This window comes from Psittacula echo, assembly GCF_963264785.1.
Source record: "Psittacula echo genome assembly, chromosome: Z".
In the NCBI taxonomy this organism is placed as follows: domain Eukaryota; kingdom Metazoa; phylum Chordata; class Aves; order Psittaciformes; family Psittacidae; genus Psittacula; species Psittacula echo.
The window spans coordinates 36089172-36109454 of NC_137742.1; the positions used below are offsets into that span (position 1 = coordinate 36089172).

The following is a 20283-nucleotide window of genomic DNA, read 5'->3' on the forward strand; positions in this document are numbered from 1 at the left end:
GTGCAGTTCTGGTGTCCTTAACATAAAAAGGACATGGAACTGTTGGAACAAGTCCAGAGGAGGGCCACGAGGATGATAAGGGGATTGGAGCACCTCCCGTATGGAGACAGGCTGAGAAAGTTGGGGCTGTTCAGCCTGGAGAAGAGAAGGCTGCGTGGAGACCTCCTAGCAGCCTTCCACTATCTGAAGGGGGCCTACAAGGATGCTGGGGATGGACTCTTCATTAGGGACTGTAGTGACAGGACAAGGGGTAACGGGTTCAAACTTAAACAGGGGAAGTTTAGATTGCATATAAGGAAGAAATTCTTTACTGAGAGGGTGGTGAGGCACTGGAACAGGTTGCCCAGGGAGGCTGTGAGTGCTCCATCCTTGGCGGTGTTCAAGGCCAGGTTGGATGAGGCCTTGGGTGACATGGTTTAGTGGGAGGTGTCCCTGCTCATGGCAGGGGGGTTGGAACTAGATGATCTCAAAGTCCTTTCCAACCCTAAGTATTCTATGATTCTATGAATCAGTGCATCATACTGTATTTCTAATATATCATATCTCAATATATATCTTAATACTTGGTTTTGTTTCTCTTTACTTAAGAATAAATCCTATGCCTGCAAGTTCTTACAGCTAAAGAAGATCTGGCTTGCTGAGGATTTTTAAGGTTATGATTCTACTTTGGCCCAAATCATAATGACTGTAAGACATCTTTATCTAAAAACTATTGGGTGGATTATAAAACTAATATCTAGAATGAGATTACAAAACTCTGTGGACATTTATCCACTTCATGTAATGTGTCAACTCCGAGGATAATAGCTTTGGAAAAGCCAAGATAGAATAGAAGTGAAAAAAGAAATTAAAAAGGTTCTTTTAAATTACTAAGCACATCTTTTGACCAGAGGACAGAAATTTTCATAACATACCCTGTACTATTCCATTTATTTGCAACATTTGTTTTCAAGCAATATTATAGACATCCACTTCTCAACACATGCACACAAATAAAAGATAGTCTGGTGTTGGCTTAACTTTCCAAGTGATAGTGAGATTAACTCCAATTTTGAGATGTGCCTTCTTTTGCACATTATTTAATAAACAAATAAGCAGTGCATTTTATCCTTTTGAAGCACAAGTCAGGATATGCACTAAAATCTGAAATTTATTATGCAAAGAAGCATATATTTTTGCATGGGTGTGTGAGAACATCTGCAAACTAAAGAGAGACCTCATGCTATGGACAGAAATGAAAAAAGGGAAAAAATTGTACATGAAGAAAAAGTAAATGCACTTGCACTCATAGGAGAAATAATAGTATGGTAAGCTTTTCAAATTCTTTCAGACTACTGACCATTGAAACTCCTTGCACTTGGCTGGAGAATGAAACTTTTCACTGTGATTTGTAATTTATAAAAATTATTTTGTATCTTTAAAAGAGATTGCTAAGGAAATAGTTGACAGACAAAAGTTACTTTTGGTAGAACTTCTAACTGATTCCTCTTCTGGTATCATTAGTGAACTAAAGCTCGGGTTCTAAGTGGATTCAAGATTCCATATATATTGTTAGACACATACCTTTTCAAATAAGAGATAAGAGAAGAATCTAAATCTCAGGGTTTTTTTCTGTAAGGATAACAGTTTTAACTTAGCCTTGCTAAATCTCACAGTAGACAGTTGTATTCTGCTGTCCTGAATTGCCCATCTAATTTCATTTGAATAATGCATTCCTCACCATTTTCTCTTCTAAACTATTGGTTCAATTTCTATAGGATAATGAACAATGCTGTGCTTCAAAGGTGAATACGCTCAATGGTATCTGCAACAGTGTATGATTCTGTAAGTGTTTAGGAAGAGTTCAGGATGAAACATGCTATATAGTAGAATGAGCTTTATCATACCTGAAAAATGACATAAATAGATGTGTCCTTATTAAGAAGATACCATAACTAAACATCCTAAACCACACATTAGAAGTCCCTTCCTGGTGCAGTGTGAAGTATTAACTCACACTTCTTACACTGTCAGTAGGCTCAAAAGTTCAATCAGAAAAGTCTTAACATGTTTGTGTGACTTTTCGGTTTTAACCTGCTCAATCTTCTCCAAAAACATGACTGAAATGGTCTCAGATGATTAAGCTAAGAAGGCTGCCTTTAACAGCACCACCCCAATAGTCTGATATTCTTTACCTCGTGTGAGTGGAAAGCTATTCACTGATAGAAGAACAAGAGATCTAAAGGTTCTTAAAATCACATACTTTCTGAAGTAATGAAAATTTTTGTGCAACAGCCTAAAAACGCCCTTGTGTTTTACTATAAAAACCTAAAACTGGATAGTATTTCTGTGGTGAATTCTAAATTTCATTTTTTTCTTTTTTTTTTTTTTCCCTCTCCAGAAATTTTAATTATTAACGGGGGTGAAGAGGGGAAATGATGATAAAAAATTAGATGTTACAAAACATTGCCTTCAACACCCCAAGATTTCTAATTGGATAATTAGAACAGGAATTAGAAACTTTTCAGCACTGTTTTTCTTACCTAATTCTGAAGTATCAAGTATGCACCGCAATAATGTAGATAATTTAAATTATTTCAATTGAAGGAGACCTACAACTATCATCTAGTCCAACTGCCTGACCACTTCAGGGCTAGACCAACAATTAAAGCCTGCTATTAAGGGCACTGTCCTAATACCTCTTGAACACTGACAGGCTTGAACACCTCTCTAGGAAGCCCTTTCCAGTGTTGATCACTGTCTTGGTAAAGAAATGCTTCCTAATATCAAGCGTGAACCTCCCATGTTGCCTTGTCCTCTCTTTACCTTTCTGAACAGAAACAAAATCTTCCATATTTTAGAGGCTCTGCTTAGGATAATCTGAATTGCAAAGCGAATTTTGAAATTGCTACAGTATCAATCTTCATACTACAGCCTGAAGTATTCCTACTATGAGAAATTCCAGCAAAAAAATTTTGACGTATTTATGAGAAATTAATGACCAAATTTTTATATCCCATTCATGGTTTTGAGGGTGGTGGTGGGGTTTAATATAATAAAATGAGGATGGGAAATGTACTTCACCATTTATATTTTACTGGAGTTTTGGGAACCTGTGTAATTCGAAGAAAATTAAATGCAAAAGATAGATAGTTTAAAATAAGGCTCAAATACTTGTTCAATTTATCAAAAGACAGAAAACAAAGACAAAATCTTTCATTTCATCTATATCTCTGTGATCAGTTCATAGGCTCAGCTATGCAAACTTACTCACCAACCTTAGATCTCTTCCTTCCCAACATGCAGTGGACAAGGTCAACCAAATTAAAAGTCATGTTTCTGAATGGATTCATTTTTTGTTAAGCAAAAGAAATACAAGTATGCAGTGACTAATTTTGTACTTTGGAGGTCTCATATTGTTTTTTGGATAGCTACAATAAAAGCATGATATTTTTCCTTTACAGAATATAAAACATTTTGAAATATCCTCGTTTTAATGCAATTGGAATTGTAAATACACATACCTTTTGCTAATGTCCTGATTCTAGATTAATATTTAGGTACCCTAGAGAGGGATGAAAAAGTCTAGTGGAACCGCTCCTCTCAGATGAATTGCCTGGCTGTATTTCTCAGAACACCACAAAGAAGAGTCAGTAAGTTGCAGTGTATAGGTCATTATGGATCCCATTTCATTTCAATTTTAAATTTGGGCCCTGCAATAGTCCCACTCTAGATTTTCTGACATGCTCTTTAGCCAGTTCTCTAACTTACCAAAAAGGCATACAGCTGGAATGCATACACATACACATGACAACACAGAATTATATAAACATTATCATCTTTCCAGATCACTAGATTTGTTCAAGGGTGAATAGGAAAATGAAAAAGAAATTTTATGTAGTGTCCAGACAATAACAGAGAGCTTCCCAGACATTTTTTTAATCTAAGTAAGTGGGCCACTTTTGATAGCAAGAGAAACTGAAATTAGCAGACAGATTAAATATACAACATCGACATAAAAAGAATCCATAATCTGTGACAACAACAGCATGTTGAGTATGGTACACCAGATACAGTATTAATAATGGCAATATGGAGCTTCACATTTCAGAGTTCAAGATTTTTTTCTTGCACCAAGTTTGCTGATGACATCAAGCTGTGTGGTTGGTCAATATGCTGGAGGGAAGGAATGCCATCCAGAAGGACCTGGACGGTGTCAAGAGGTGGGCCTGCATAAACCGCATAAAGTTCAACAAGGCCAAGTGCAAGGTCCTGCACCTGCGTCAGGACAATCCCAAGCACAGACAGAGGCTGAGCAGAGAATGGATTGAGAGCAGCACTGAGCAGAAGGACTTGGGGCTGTTGGTGGATGAGAAACTGAACATGAGCCGGCTTCAGCGTGCGCCTGCAGCCCAGAAAGCCAGCTGTGTGCTGGGGTGCACCAAAAGGAGCGTGACCAGCAGGTCGAAGGAGGTGATCCTGTCCCTCTACTCTGTTGTCATGAGACCCCACCTGCAGTACTGCATTCAGCTCTGGCGCCCCCAACACAAGAGGGACGTCGACCTGCTCGAGCAAGTCCAGAAGAGGACCACGAAGATGTTCAGAGGGCTGGAGCACCTCTCCTGTGAAGAGCGGCTGAAAGACTTAGGCTTGTTCAGCCTGTAGAAGGCTCTGGGGAGACCTTAGAGCACCTTTCAATGTCTGAAGGGGGACTATATGAAATATGGAAAGGGACTTTTCACAAGGGCATGTAGTGACAGGACAAGGGAGAATGGTTTTAAGCTGGCAGAGGGGAGATATAGATTGGACATTAGTAAGAAATTCTCTGCAAGGGTGGTGCAACCACTGGCACAGGTTGCCCAGAAGCTGTGCCTGCCCCATCCCTGGAGGTGTTCAAGGGCTTTGAGCAACCTGATCTAGTGGAAGGTGTCCCTGCTCATTGCAGGGGGATTCTAACTAGATAACTATACAATCTTTAAGGTCCCTTCCAACCCAAACCATTCTATGATTCTTTTCATCAAGAACAGAAGGTAGCTCATGAATGACTAAAATGCTGGAGTGAAAGCTAAACTACCGCAGACATAAGAGGTGGCCCAAGCTAACCTCCCTCAGGATGCAGAGTTAATACCACCTGTAACAGGGTGCAGTGTGGTGCATTTTGTATGTGGAAAAAATTGCTTTTCAAATATATCATGCTTAGAAGGTGACTAAGGACAAGAAAACTTGCCAGTGCCTACTGAATGTCTCACATATTCTCAGTGTACAAAATTATTCCATTCACCCTGGCATAAGTAAACAAAGCATGGGACATTTACATTTATATGGGTGGGTGAACATCCTGAATCAGTCTGGATATAAATTCCAGCTATGGCATCCTTTAGTGATCTCCATTTCACTTCTATCTTCATTCCTTCCACAATTTAATCCATATAGAAGAGAAATACTAAGACACTGTGGGTTTCAAAAGATCATTAAAGGAAAGTAAGTAAGGCATATTCTAATTCACAGGCAAACACAACTTTTCCTTCTGCCTTTTACTGTATTTAAGAGCTAATAATGGAAACCATTTGCCAAGTGCACTTAGTCTCTGACAGAGGGACACATATGTGATCTTCTAATTTACAGCTTGCATGTACAGATGTTCACGCTTAGTAAAAGGATTCTTAACAGCATTTTAAAATTAAACATGTGTTGATAATAGGTGTTTCAAACCCAAACAACACAGCAACTAAACTGATAAATGTCTTCATGCCTCACCATGCCTCCTGCTCTAACATTTTCATAACAGATCAAAAAAAAACCAACCCAGCACTTCAGTTGCATGTACACAAAATAGATGTTATTAAAAAAATGTCTGAATTAAAACTTTCATTAAATCTTCTATGATCTGATTCCAAGTTGAAACATTTAGATTGCTACTAAGTTTATGTAGCCGAAAGCAGAGCACAGTTTGTTCACAGACATTGCTTGCTGTCTGCAATTTTTTTTCATCCCTCTGCAAAACTTTGAACCCCATCCAGCTTTGACACACTGCCTCTTCAGTTAATAACTATCAAGTTTCCCCTTGTCTCCTGTCTACTTTTCTTTGAGGCAATTGCGCACTCAGCACCCCGAGATAATAACACACATCTATAAGATAAAAGCAATGGCATTAATGTAATTGTCTGCCTTTCTCTCTTTAGCCTAATCTTTTTTTTTCCTTCAGTTTTGACTGCCTCTGTGACACCTGTTTTTGTCTCCTCTGATCCTACGACAGGTTTTCCGCTGACAAGGTTTTTGCCTGACAGAGATTCTGCCAGACAAGAACATAATAAAATATGAAGAGCTGCTTGTCAGAATTTCTGCCAATGCTCACATGAAATAAGGGGAAAAAAAAATAAAAATCCTGACTTTTCTGTTAAAGGGGCCCTGCACCGGTCGCTTCTGGCCTGTCAAGAAAACAGTCTTCCTGGCCAATTTCTGCAAGCCAAACAGGTGTTTTCTTTTATGTTGTCTTTCTATACAAAAGCCTTTTTCTTCAATAGTGGAAAACATAATTACAAAGGAAAAAAAAAAAAAAAACAAAAAAAAACCACACACACACAAAAAAACCAAAAAACAAAAAAAAAAAAACAAAACAAAACAAAAAAAAAACCACGAAAAAAAAAAGGAACAAAAAAAGTTCTCCAAAATGCTTTCTCCTAAAAATGAAGGTTAGACCTAACTTTGCATACTGATACCTTGTCAGCATGTTTTTAATTGAAATTTACTCCTTAAATACAGTGGTAGGCTTTTTCTCCCTCTTCTTTGTTGATAGCTAGTGTGTTCAAAGGAACAAAGGATCTTCCTTCCAAGTTCTCAGGAAAACACCTAGGCTACTAGACACTTCCTGTATGGGCATATCACATGAATGAAGACACCTGACTGCAGGGACCATGTTAGGGCAAATGAAACAGAACATCTTCTCTTCTGTGGCCTTTTGACCTTGCCATCCTCTCCGTCTGTTTATTTGTGCCTATGTGAAAATGGATTTTAGCACTGATGACTACCCTGATGGAGAAACACATTTAGATTAATAAGGTGAGCATCCCAACACACAGCTGCTTTCGTGTGTGTTGTTCAAGACAGCAACTGTTGATCAGCCCATGGTTTTACTGCTCTGAGTGCACTAACTGGCTTTCATTGTGCTAACCAGCCTCCCTGGAAACCTCTGCCCTGCATTCTCAGCCCATGGGTCCAGGAGCACTACTAAAGCTCAGGCCTAGACTTTCATTCCCTTCCTAAGGTACCTCACAGATGTACCTGTCTATAGCCCTGTCTTCTAGATGATCCTCAGATGCCTGTTGCAGCCTGGTCTTCAGCCCTGTCTCTGGCCTCACTTTCTTTTATTCCTGACTGGAACTCCTGAGTGGACCCTTGACCTGAATCATTCCCTTGCAATATCTAACATAGTCAAAAGACTCAGTTTACCAGCACTTGATTCTGTCTACTACAAACAGACCTCGAGGAACTGTGCCCATGGTGCAGGCTTGGCCAGTGTTGAACTTGCCCTTGACTACTGGCTCTGACCTCTTTGTTGGGCAGCTCTGCTTTTGCTGTTCCTTGACACATGGATTGACAGTGTCATTGCTGAAACCTGCAATTTATAATGGAAGCCACTAATGTATCTCTTTCTATTACCTTTACTAGTCACCGATCTTCTATCTTTCCTACCTCTAGTCTCCAAAGCCAAATGCCTCCTTTCTATTAGCCATTAACACCATATTAAAAATATTCTCTCCCTTAATAAGGGTGACATAGGAGTTACTATGTCTTTTAATAGTCCTAATTATCATCTGGTTAGCATACTATACACAGTGAGCCAGAAGCACATTTGGGAGTCATGGACTGTGGTCTGGATTTGGAGGATTTCCATCTTAATCCAAATGCACCTCAAATTCCATTAACTGTGTTTCATAGATTCACAGAGGTCTAGGTTGAAAAGAGTTTCTGCAGATTGTCTGGTGCAGCCTTCTACTGAAAGCAGGGCCTCAGATTAGGTTATCTCTGGCCCTGTCAAGCTGAGCCTTTGATATTTACAATAGGGGAAATTCCACCACTTCTCCAGGCAACCTATTCCGTCTTTTATGAAGCCTTGAAAATTGTAATGAAAATACAACAGGCACTGCCCACCTGTTAATATCATTCTGTTAGGAAGAAGTACTGTGTTGTAGAGGCATTTCACAAAAGCAAGCCAAGACTGTGGTGGTGTTTCAGTCTAGGGTGTAACTCTGCTTCAAGCCTATGAAACACTCTCTCACTTGTGCTAAACCACATCTGCTTTTCCAGAAAACTTACTGTACTAAGGTTGCTGAAAGCAGTTCAGACCCTGGGAAGACTGGTTCATACAGCTAGTTCCACCACTCATAAACATCAGTCTTTCCCCCCCAGTTCATGTACTGTGACTATTTCACAAAGCTCCCGTTAAACATACTTCAGGAAAATTGACTGTAATCAATTATAATATAATTAGAGAAGTCTCTGAGACTCGTTATACATTTCTTGTATTATCTTTTCTATCTCTAAAATCCAGATGGAATTGGGATAATAAAGTAACACTATTGTCTGCTAAATTAATCTGGTGCAAGTTTCCTCATAATGCTACAGCATAAATTGAAATTCTTCCTAGTAGCTGAAAAAAAAAATATTTTTATTCCACTGATTTTCACATTTGTAAAACACAAAGCTGAGGTAAGGTTACCCATGGTATTATTGCTACTTTGTAAAATTTGAAAGCAATATGAATTTTTTATTCTTGCAGTCAAATCTAATTTTAACCTTCTGAAGCTATGTGGAATAGAGTGGTAGGGTTTGTTTCATTTAGAGCTCTCAATTTGTGTTCTGCTTAACCTACTGAACTCTAGTTAATTAAGATGTTCCTATAAACAATTAAGCTTCTTGTAGGATCATTAAGAAGATATAAAAATTTATGATGTAATAAAGTGTAATAAAATGATAAAGTGGTTAGTACATCATAGCAATTCATGTGCAGCACCAAAGATGTTAAAAGAGACAAGTAAGCAGGTACTGTCACCTTAACGCCCTAGAGAATTGTAGATGCCTGCTGCAGAAGTCCACCACTGCTGCCCCACAAATCCGTTGGTGATGTACATTCTCAGTTCCCACAGAATTTAACCTATTCATCTGTGAATCAAGCAGTGGGCACCAGACACTCTTGTGCTCCTCTCTGAAGCTATGCCGTGTAATGAACTTCATATCACCACATTTAAGGGGGCAAGAGCAATGACTGCCTGTCAAAAAAGCAGCCTGTACCATGACTGGAAAGAGAAATTCCAAGTGCTAATTAAAAAAAAATAATTGTTTTTATTGCCTTTGCTCCGTCATGCATATAGCAAGCCTATTTTTTTCCCTACTAGATTCTTTCCTTAAGATGAGAGGATATGACATCATTGTCCAAGACATCTCCCAGGATTTTATCCTGTGGTATTGGGTGTATTAAATGGGATGAATCCTTCTCTGTAAAATGTAAATTCAATAATGACAGGCACTAAATAATACCTTGCACTTTTGAAATACATTTTAGTCTAAACTTCTCTGGTTATGTCATAGCTAGTCAAGGGAGATTATAGTTATGAAAAGTGGCCTTGTATGTATTTCAGAGATGCCAATGAATATCTGATGATATTGTCAGTTCTGTGAGAGTACAAAGTGTGATTAGTAAATTAAATTTTCTTCAGACTATAAAACATTCACACTGAAAAAGGGCTTTATTTGAAATGTGAATATAGCCCAACTCAGCAGAAAAGGGCAGTATGCTTCAAATTAGGTTACGGTCTGTGCAGAATTTGCCAGGCATTGGAGCAGTCCTTAGCTGACTGCTTAATGTCTGGTCAGGGATAATCTCACCTGACCACATCCAAGCGACATTGGCATGTTCAAACCCAGGACTGTGAGGCAATAAAGCTGGCTAGAGGGAGAAGAGTCTAATGTCTCCCTGACTGCATGAAGATGTTCTGGGGTGGCAGGCAAGAAAGCAAAAAAAGATTTTCATCTGAATGGACACCCAAGCAAATCCAAGAAGGTGTGAGTGGGAGCATATATAAGTTGGAGCCTGTGGTTTTACCCCCAGGGAAAACCTTACTCAACACCCGAGGACTAAACCCTTGACCATACAGTTATGCAAGGAGCAGCTGAATACAAGTATGGAAATGGAAAGCTTTTTATTTGATCTTGGGGCAACTAAGCATTATTTCTTTTCTGTCACTTGTGTCTTATAAACCTTTCAAACAACACTGTATTTGTCTTGGATGCCTTAATACTTGGATATTCTCATCTGCTTTACCTTAGCTTGACTTGCATTAACAGTGGTATCAGAGTAACCCAAAGCAAACACTACAGTACATAATTCCTACCAATGTGGCAGCCTTTAAAACCAGATACTGCATCAGAGTACCCACAAGATAACAGAGTGCATCTTCTCTGTGCTGCATTGGCTGCTTTGGGATTTGCTGCTGAAGGGAACCAAACAGGGATGGCATAGGCAGAAAGGAGGACTTTAAAAAGTGTTTACCAGTAACGAATGTTAATCAGGTAAGGTTCCTGGAAGCAACTGAGTAATGAAGAATATGCCTCAGCCTTCAGGGTCAAAAGGAAGTTATATCAGATGGATTAAAATGATTTTGTCAGTAAAAGACAGGAAAAGCCAAACTAGATCTAAAATAGTTTTACTTTAAAAGTCACGAAGAACTAGGCTTCGTTATCAATGAATTGCAGATAATGACTTTGCTAAAAATCTCTATATAACTAAAAAAAAAACCAACCAAAAACAAAACCAAAAAAACTATGATGTTCTCAAGTAATTTTAAAGCATTTAAAAGAATTAAATAAACTGAATAGAAGGAAACAAGTATGTTCTGTATGCAAAAATTGTGATTATTTTTTATATCCTATGGAACAGAGCACTCCTCTTCCTTCCCACTTCATTCATACGCAGCTCAATTTTAAAATCTAAACCTTCTTCCCGGACCAAGTCCTTTCAGCAACTTTGGGGTAAGAGAGAGATTCAATTTCCAAAATTTTCACAGCATTCTTTTTTCTTTTTTTTTTTTTAATTTTTTTTACACTGTCCTTCCTTTCTTCTCACTTCATGTTCCTTTTACCTGACAATTTCATGAACTATCAGGTAGGAATTAAGATACCACAACCATTCTGAGTGAAGACATCAGAGTCATGTCATGCATGTGATTTTACGACAAAGCAGTCTTCATTTTCTAATTTAGGTTGTTTTCATTCTCAGTCTCATTTACAGCAAGCTAGTACATGCATTATATAAATACTGGCAGCAGAGAATTTCCTTCACAAGGTGAAAGTGTAACCCACATGGCAAATCTCTGAGCATGATGGCTGCTTTTAAACTGAGTAAGAGTAACAGATTTGCCCTATGTGCTAAAATCTCCTAGTTAATGTTGCTCTCATTAAAACTCAAAGGAAGTTAATTTCAAAGGTACTAGAGAAAAGGCCCGGCCAAGTCTTGGATTGGAGATAGGAGATGGATCATGCCTAAGAGAGGTACTAAAGCCTACTTGGATAAACAGCTTGGCCCTGAGCTGTGCTGATTAGCATAATGCAAATGAAAATACGTCAAAGATCATCACAGGACTAAGAATCAGCTTCCTCTGAGAAAAAAAACCCCAACAAAAACAACAAAACAAAAAACCAAAAAGGGAGATGGTAAAAATGTGCACAGGATACTTCGTTTCCGAGAGTGGACTGAATAGGGTTCAGTTCAAGAATGCAGAGTATACAAAAAAAAAGAAAAAGTCTGAAAAATGTGCTGCTGTCTTCTGATTGAGTTTTACAAGTGATCAGGTTGAGGGCAAGATGGGGGACTACACCTAGGTCAGGGCAATCCCAGGCACAGCCACAGGCTGGGCAGAGAAAAGATTCAGAGCAGCCCTGAGGAGAAGGACTTGGGGCTGTTGGTCGATGAGAAACTGAGTATAAACTGGCTTCAGTGTGCGCTCTCAGCCCAGAAAGCAAACTGTATCCTGGGCTGCATCAAAAGGAGCGTGACCAGCAGGTCGAAGGAGGTGATCCTGCCCCTCTACTCTGCTCATGTGAGACCTCACTTGGAGTATTGTGTGCAGTTCTGGTGTCCTCAACATAAAAAGGATATGGAACTGTTGGAACAAGTCCAGAGGAGGGCCACGAGGATGATCAGGGGACTGGAGCACCTCCCGTATGGAGACAGGCTGAGAAAGTTGGGGCTGTTCAGCCTGGAGAAAAGAAGGCTGCGTGGAGACCTCCTAGCAGCCTTCCAGTATCTGAAGGGGGCCTATAAGGATGCTGGAGACGGACCCTTCATGAGAGACTGTAGTGACAGGACAAGGGGAAATGGGTTTAAACTTAAAAAGGGAAGTTCAGGTTAGATATAAGGAAGAAGTTCTTTACTGTGAGGGTGGTGAGGCACTGGAACAGGTTGCTCAGGGAAGTGGTAAATGCTTCATCTGTGGCAGTGTTCAAGGCAAGGTTGGATGGGGCTTTCAGCAGCCTGATCTGTTGGAAGGTGGTGGTGGCAGGGGGATGGAACCAGGTGATCTTTAAGGTCCTTTTTAACCCTAACCATTCTATGATTCTATGATTCCATGAAGTAGTATTTCTAATTTTCTGACTCTCTTTGAAACAAGGTGACAATGACTTCAGACAAACTTAATACTGTTATACTGTGGGGTTTTTTTAATTACTGTGAAGTCTAAGAAACTGAAACTAAAATAAACAGAACGCATGTCATAAATAATATCTTTAGTCCACTCTGATATATGTCACCCTGGCATACCTTTTTAGGGCAAAATGTTATGAGAGAGGATAGACTGTATTTCCCATTGATATTGTATTGGGTCTTTCATCTGTTGATAGATATAATAATTGTATTTGTGCTAGCAATATGGTAGCTACAGTAGCTGTGATTCTGACATTAATGACAAGCATACAAGAGAAAATGCAAATTCAGTGAAACCAGATCTTTTTACTTTCTTTCCTCATATTCTAAGATACTTATACTAGGGGAAGTGGATGGCAAGGAAAGTGGGATTTTTTTCAGTATTTCCAAGAAAGTTTGAGTAAGTGGTTGTTGTGCTAAAGCTATTAAAATGTTACAAATATCTTCATAGTATAGTTTGAAACTCTTAATACAATAAAAATACTAGAAGAATAAACCAATCCAAGCACTGAAGAAAGTCTTAATTCTTTCGTAGTCATCTGACTCCTATATTATTTAAAAGCCACAAAATACCAACTGCTTGTGTTGAAATAAATTCTCCTTTAAAAATGGACTATTAAGATTTTAATAAGATTTTATTTTTTACCATATGGACTATAAAAAATATCTTTACCACTAAAAGAAAAATAAAAGAAAAAGGAAAAACATGTAGCTGTTATCTGTTCGTCTGCTTGAAGCCTAGCAAATAGCTTATCCAATTTAATACATTTCTTTTTTGTTTTAGAAAATGAATCTCCACCCAAGCTGACATGAAAGCCAGGTTTCAGCTGAAAACAAATTAATACAGCCTAGGTAACCAAATCCTTTAAAATATACAGAGATTCACACCAGCAATAACCCATTCTCCATTATGCACAGCAGTACCAGAGAATGCTGTTATGCTCTGTGCAGCTTTTGGCTTCAGCCTTAAAAACACTGATGGTAGGATTACCACTCCAGCACAGGGGTACAGGGTCAAAAGTCGATAAGATGAATTTTTGCCAACAGAAAAATTTACCTTGCCACAAAACAACTTCTCTGATGAATCTGTTCACATATTGCCAATCCTATTTTTGGCAAATCTAGACAGAAGAAATTGAACTTGCAGGAAACCTTTCCTTTCAAGATGTGTGCAAATTATTTTAGGTGAGGAAAGAAAAATGAGAAAGACAATAGAAGTGGGAACAAAGAAAACAGGTCAGCAGTTGCTAAGTGCAATAATATTGTGGTGGTTGCATACCCTTTCCTTCTCCCTTCAAGAATTACAGTATTTTAAATGGCAGTTATTAACATGGATTAACTCTGCACAGATTAGTCAAGTACAGCATGACTGCAGTTCTAAACTATTTTTGATCTATTCAGTTCAATTATGATTCTAGGTTATCAGAACTGAATAAGCATGGAACTTCTTGTTGGAAACACCTTTTCTTTGATAATTACATTCAGTAAAGCAGTACATCGTGTCAAGAAGTTGAGTTGAAATTCATTAATAAAAATCAGAAGGAAACCTTTTAATTAAAGCAGTACAAAACACTATTTGCAATCAACAAACAACTTCTGAAAGTACTATGCTAATGGTTTAAAGAAAATCCATTCTGAAGAGCAACCTGATTCAGTAATTTTGAAATCCAGGTGCTACAGTGCAATAAGTTGATCAGTCTCCTGAACACTGCCCTCAAAATCCTGGTAAACAGCTAAGATCAAGAATTGGAGCAGATGCACCATAGTCTTCAAGAAGTAATTTATAAGCCTGTGCTTTGAGTATGTATATGAAACATGTATCTGACTTTTCTTGCTCTGCCATAAAATGTAAATACTTCAGATTAATGTACACAAAGTGTACTAACAAAAAAAAAAAAAAAAATCAGAGCATTCTTTGCTTGGCATAGTAGTAAAACAAACACTTTCTAATAATATATAGCTGTATTAAATTTTCTATTTAGAATGTCTAGCACTCAGGTATGGGAGCAGGTGGTGTATCCCTAATCATCGAATTCACCTTTCAAAGTTCTGGATTTACAAAACAGGGACATTTCTATTTCTATTCAATCTCAGATTACTGTAATATATTCTGATTTTGAATTTAACCACCACACAGGGAAGAATTTATTAGGAAAATCTGATCACACTCTTCTACCATGTACTGGTTAAAAAGAAAATGTGGGCTGTACTTATGCCAGAAGCTAAATTTCTAACCAAACTAAATTCTAGCTAAACTAATTTCTAGCTAAACTCCCAATTTCTGTTACCCAACAGCAGGACAGCCTGACAATAGCTAGGCAAGTCTTCCCTATCTGGGGACTGGCAAAACCTCAGATGCTGATTTTACATAAAGCCTCAAGCATACCTGAACTATACAAATTTTGTGAGGTTTAGCGATCCTTCCAAGAAATGTGAGTCTGGTTATACTATGACTGAAGATATCTTTCTGGGAATTAACAGGAGCAAAAATAAGCTCCCTAGAGAATTTTGAATATAATAAATCTGCAACCAGCTACCAGATTGGTGGTGTTAGGGTATTTCTAGGCAGGCTGCGTATTCTACTCTGCAATGACACAGGACTGCATCGTACCTGCATCCCTGCTTTCATTTTCACGTACATGAATGTTTTAAAAACTTCTCTGGCAGTCTGTGCTATGGTATTTCTTGAGCATCCACACTTGCCATGTCAGCACACTCGAGCACAAGTACACACGTATGTGAACTAAATAAACAGAGATCAAATGCATCTTAGGAGGGAAGTACTAAGCTTTCATCCCATCTCTCATCAAAATAAAATAAAATTCATAGAATATAACCCCTGAATATCTGTAAGAAGTAGGGAATGAAGACTGAGCTTACTTAAGTGCCATTCATCTAGACCATGAGAAGAAATCTCCAACATTAATTTCTTTTGCAAACATACTAATCTTTCTCTTTCCCATCTCCCCCCTTTTTTTTCTTTTTGCTCCATTAAACCATTTTAGACATCCTCCTTATTTGCCTTCTAATTATTTATACAGCATTCTCTTTCTCTCTCATGTATATCTTAGTCAAGAATGCCAAAAATAAAATATCATCAAATACACAAAATAGTAAAGGATAAATAAAATGGAAAGTCTGTAAGTGTATTTTGATGCCTTTATATAGGATTTGGGCATTCTAATCCCTCCTTTCTTTAGCTACTGAAACACTGGGAGACCGGTTCAACTCACAGATCATATATGCATGCTTTTGTTGAGCCATACAAGATGCATTCATTTCATTCTGACATCCAAGATCTGAAAGTCTGAGATCAGTGTGTTTGAATTTCCATTAAGGTTGGTGATTTATTGGCTGATGCTTCTTTGCAATACAAACTCTGCTGTGCAAAAATATTATAAACTTTCTTCACTTTCTGCTACGCCCTGCTAGAACTACCTTATTTCCTGAAGGCTAGAATATTCTTCTGAACTATACACAAGCTGTTAAACTCCAGTAGCACTTGAAGCTATTGCCAGAATAAGAAACCCTCATTTTTTCATCCTAGAAATCGCTGTAAAAAAAGTACATCCAAAGTGCCTGCACATGCATGTACAGACAAATAGATATCACTACTGTCTATATCACTCCATCTCTTTTTATTTAAAGATACTGGGAAATATGGACAGAATAGAGAAGCCAGGAATAAACATTTCTTACCGTGTGCCACCCAGCCATGTTTACACTGGTCACAGGTTCTCAAGTTAATCTTCCCTGGCTGAAAACATTCACATGTGCAATTTACCAGTGTACAGCGGATGGCCTGGAAAAAGAAACAGAAAACACACATTAATGTCTTTCTTACTTCTTGTGCAAATTTGTTATGAAGCCTAGACCTGTAAAGCAAAAAACCAGCTTTCTAACATTCTTTTCTAACATTGCTCATTCTTTTAAGTAGAGATTAATTCTCTTTCAAAAACATACATCAGTATCCTTGAGCAATGACAACCAAAATGGATATTCGATTATTACTTAGTCTGTTGTTCCATGGAGATGAGTACATTCCTGAAGTCTTAGAAAGAATTGCTCTATTTCCTTTAGGAAAAAAAAAAAAAAAAAAAAGGCAGGTGAGGATTCTGTAGGTGTTCCTCAAATTTCCTGTTTTCGCATCAACTGCCTGAAGGAAGAAGTTTCTAGTGATGTCTCACCATATCAGAGTGATTGAAACCAAAACTAAAATGAGGAAACAAAAACATACAAAAAGGAAAACCACAGAACTCTTTCCCCTTCCCCCATACCCAAAGCTTATTCTCAAGTTTCCTTTTTGGAGTTCATGTACGATATACCTCTGCTACAGAAACGAGTCATGGATTTGATGTGTTCCCGAACTAGGATAAAATGAACAAGGTACAAGAATAGGACTGGTTCATAAAACATCCTGTAACTTTCCTTTGCATCTATCACATCTATTACCTCTTAGCAACTCCAATTTTCAAATATATAGTTCTCTATTTTGAAAAAGATTAAATAATTTCACAGCAGCAATGCTAAAACTCCAGTATGAAGAGCTCTAAAATTTGCTTAAATAATACACCTTATTAGTATCTCATCTCCAGTTTTAAAATTATCTCAAAAACTACACAGGTTTACTTTGACAGGGGCTAGTTACCTCCACAGAAAACTGAATATAAATTGAATAAGACTTTTTTTTTAATGTGTTACAGACTTATGTTTTTAAATAGTGTAGAAGATGACCTGTGCACTTCAAACTGCTACTAATAAATTTATGGCATGCATTTAGATGTAATTTACATGGAGATTTCTGAGACAGAGAGGCTTATTCTGATCACTCACAGATTAACAATCTACTGTAACTACCAGAGCTGTCAGGAAAAGATATCTCTATAGATCTAGATGCAATCAATGATTACTTGGGGGCTAAGTTGGGGGAAGAGTGCTTGGTACCTATGACCACTGAGATACTGAAGCATTACGAAGGCTCTTGTCTTTTCCAAACAACACACATATGCACACTCACTGTATACTGAACAAGAACTACCTTAACTATACTGACTTGAAGAAAATTACATTCAGCTTTAGCTTGCCCATGCTAAACTCCTTGGTTCCTGACAATGAAAAAGGTTCAGAGTTATTTTAAATGTTTGATCTCTTTACTTATCTGCATCAGCCAGTAATTTAAAGCCATTTATAGTTCATGGACCCACTGGAAATCTGTAGTTCTCTGACAAATTTCTGGTATGAAAGTCTTTTCCTCCTTCTATCCTAACTGCTTTTTTACTACCTTTTACTCCTAAAAATCTAGTGGGGAAAAAATTATCCTGCTCTATTACGCTTGACACTTCAGGGCCTCAGTCCCAATGTCACCTGTCCAATTATTCATTAGCTAGGTTATAAAACACTGCTGTATGCAAGTGTGATTAAAAGAATTAGTAATATGAAATATAAGGACAGCAAAGTAGTGCTGAGCATGCAAGAATAATACATGTGTTTCTGGGTTGCGAGAAAAAAACTCTCCTGAAAGGTCCTGTTTCATGTTCAACAGTTTATTGACTCAGTAATATATCAGATCACCATTGGTCAGTAATGGTGTTCTTTCTCTAATATGTTCATTAATTAATGAACTTAGTAATTAATTGTACTGCAAGAAGAAAGGCGTACAAAATGGTATTCTTAATTTATCATAAAAGGTCTTCTCACATTCAGCACCTTCATTAAATCTCTGCACCAATGTGACACACAGTTGTTGTATTTTATATTATTTGTCTTGTTCATGTGTCACTTGCAATATGTATAATAGGAGGAATATAGTGTATGTACACATACTAGATGAAACCATGTCATTTGGTAGAGTTGCTCTATTAAGGCTCATCAGCATTTCCATTACAATCCTACCTATTTTTGGCCTAGAGGTTAACAGGTTGCCTGTAAAAATTGGATTCATCTTGAACCTGAACTACCATGTTTCAGCCTAAGAGTAAGTTTTATTACACACATTTAAAAATGACCCATTTAGCCACTATAAATTATAAGATGGGGGGAAAAAGTTTAGAGGTTTCATGTTTCTTTTCCTCTTCCCTCAGTTAAAGAGAGTCTTGATCATGTAAAGTATTAAAGAAGATTAATTAGTAACATTTCTATCCTTTATCCCTCCCAAAAATTCATACAAGCTTTTCAGAAATGTGAAAATTTCAGCTTGTTCCTCAAACAACTAAGTCTAAAAAGTCTTCAAAAAGACCTATGAATTTTTATAAAGTATTATCAATTGGCATAAGAAACTCCAAAGATCAGTAGCATGGCCAAAACATTCAGCTTGGCCTTACTTGGCTGCTACTTCTGTAAAGGATGTCTTGATACCAGGCTGTAAATCAGCTTTCAGTAGTTTTCCATCCCACCGAGAATCCCATGCATACTTCTGAGTGAGGGGACTGGAAAAACTCCTATTCAATTTCATGTTCTGGCATGATCTTGGACAAATTACTTAGTTAGCATGATGCCCCCATTCACTAAGTGGGACACAATTATAGTAAAATGTTGTTGTCAGGGTAAATGCAATGTAAATTGTGAGGCATTCTATAGTGATGGATATAGAAAACCTCAAGTAGAACTTAGTTTTTATTTTAAAGATTTGGCTTTAACTTTATTCAGTTAATCCATAATCATTGTAACTACTTTAGATCACCTCAATATCCAACATAAAACCAACATAACTTGGCGGAGAGAATATTCCAGATGCCAGGAATAGTGTGTGTTCCTATACACATGGATGGAACATTAACATTCATTAACATGAAAGAAAGCCTTGTCTTTAAAGACCTTCATAATACAACCAACATATGTACTCAGCTTGCAAGAATAAGCATCTGAATTATTTACAGTCTCTTTCTACTAGTTTTCAATAGAATTTAACTTAGGCATACCAGTCACCAACAATTTGAGTAACAGGCTCACGAATGGCTCAGAATGGCAGCCCCAGAATGGGACATGAATGTGGTGTAGATTCACCTAAGAATCCAGAGCTTTAATGCAGCCCCTCCATTCCCCAGTGGCAGGATTTTAAGGCACAGAGAGGATGAAGTTGCAGTAGCTGTTGTGCTTCTCAGTAGCAGCGTGGATTGGTGTAGCTGTGGTTCGACATCTGTTACTGCTTAATTTGGAAGGGGTGGGGTGGGGAGTAGGGATAATAAAAGGATACTGAGTGAGTGTGCAGAAGCTAAATATTGTAAACATTGCTCAAACCTGTTAAAAAGTAGATATAAAAGTCCAAGGGTGTAGCAATGCTAAAATTTTGCCAGAAAATGCTTCTGAAAGAGTATTGCCAGGCATTCCAGAAATCACACACTGTAATTCTGCCTTCACAAGATATTCCTAAAAAGTTTACATAATGGAACTCTGTGTACTACACTGTTTTGTAGGGAAAGAAACAGAAAATTTCCTGACTAGGTTTTTGCTGAGAAACTCCTCCAAGAAAGACATAAAGAAAACAGAAGGAAAAGAAATCAATGATCTTGCATAGCAAGAGGAACAGATGTAGGCTCTCCCTGTACCAGCTGATAGGCAACTGTCTAGTTAGATGACAACTTTCAGGTTAAGACCCTTAAGTATGCAAC

At 37.8% G+C, this 20283-nt stretch overlaps 1 protein-coding gene across 1 annotated transcript in view; it reads right to left on the reverse strand.

The window, feature by feature from the left end:
• Nucleotides 1-20283, reverse strand: part of BNC2 (basonuclin zinc finger protein 2) — a gene marked incomplete at both ends in the record, with an annotated part of 238912 nt that overhangs the window by 99931 nt on the left and 118698 nt on the right. Inside the window, 1 exon segment of the mRNA XM_080637107.1 lies at nt 16376-16478. Coding sequence (XP_080493233.1) covers nt 16376-16478 — 103 coding nt within the window.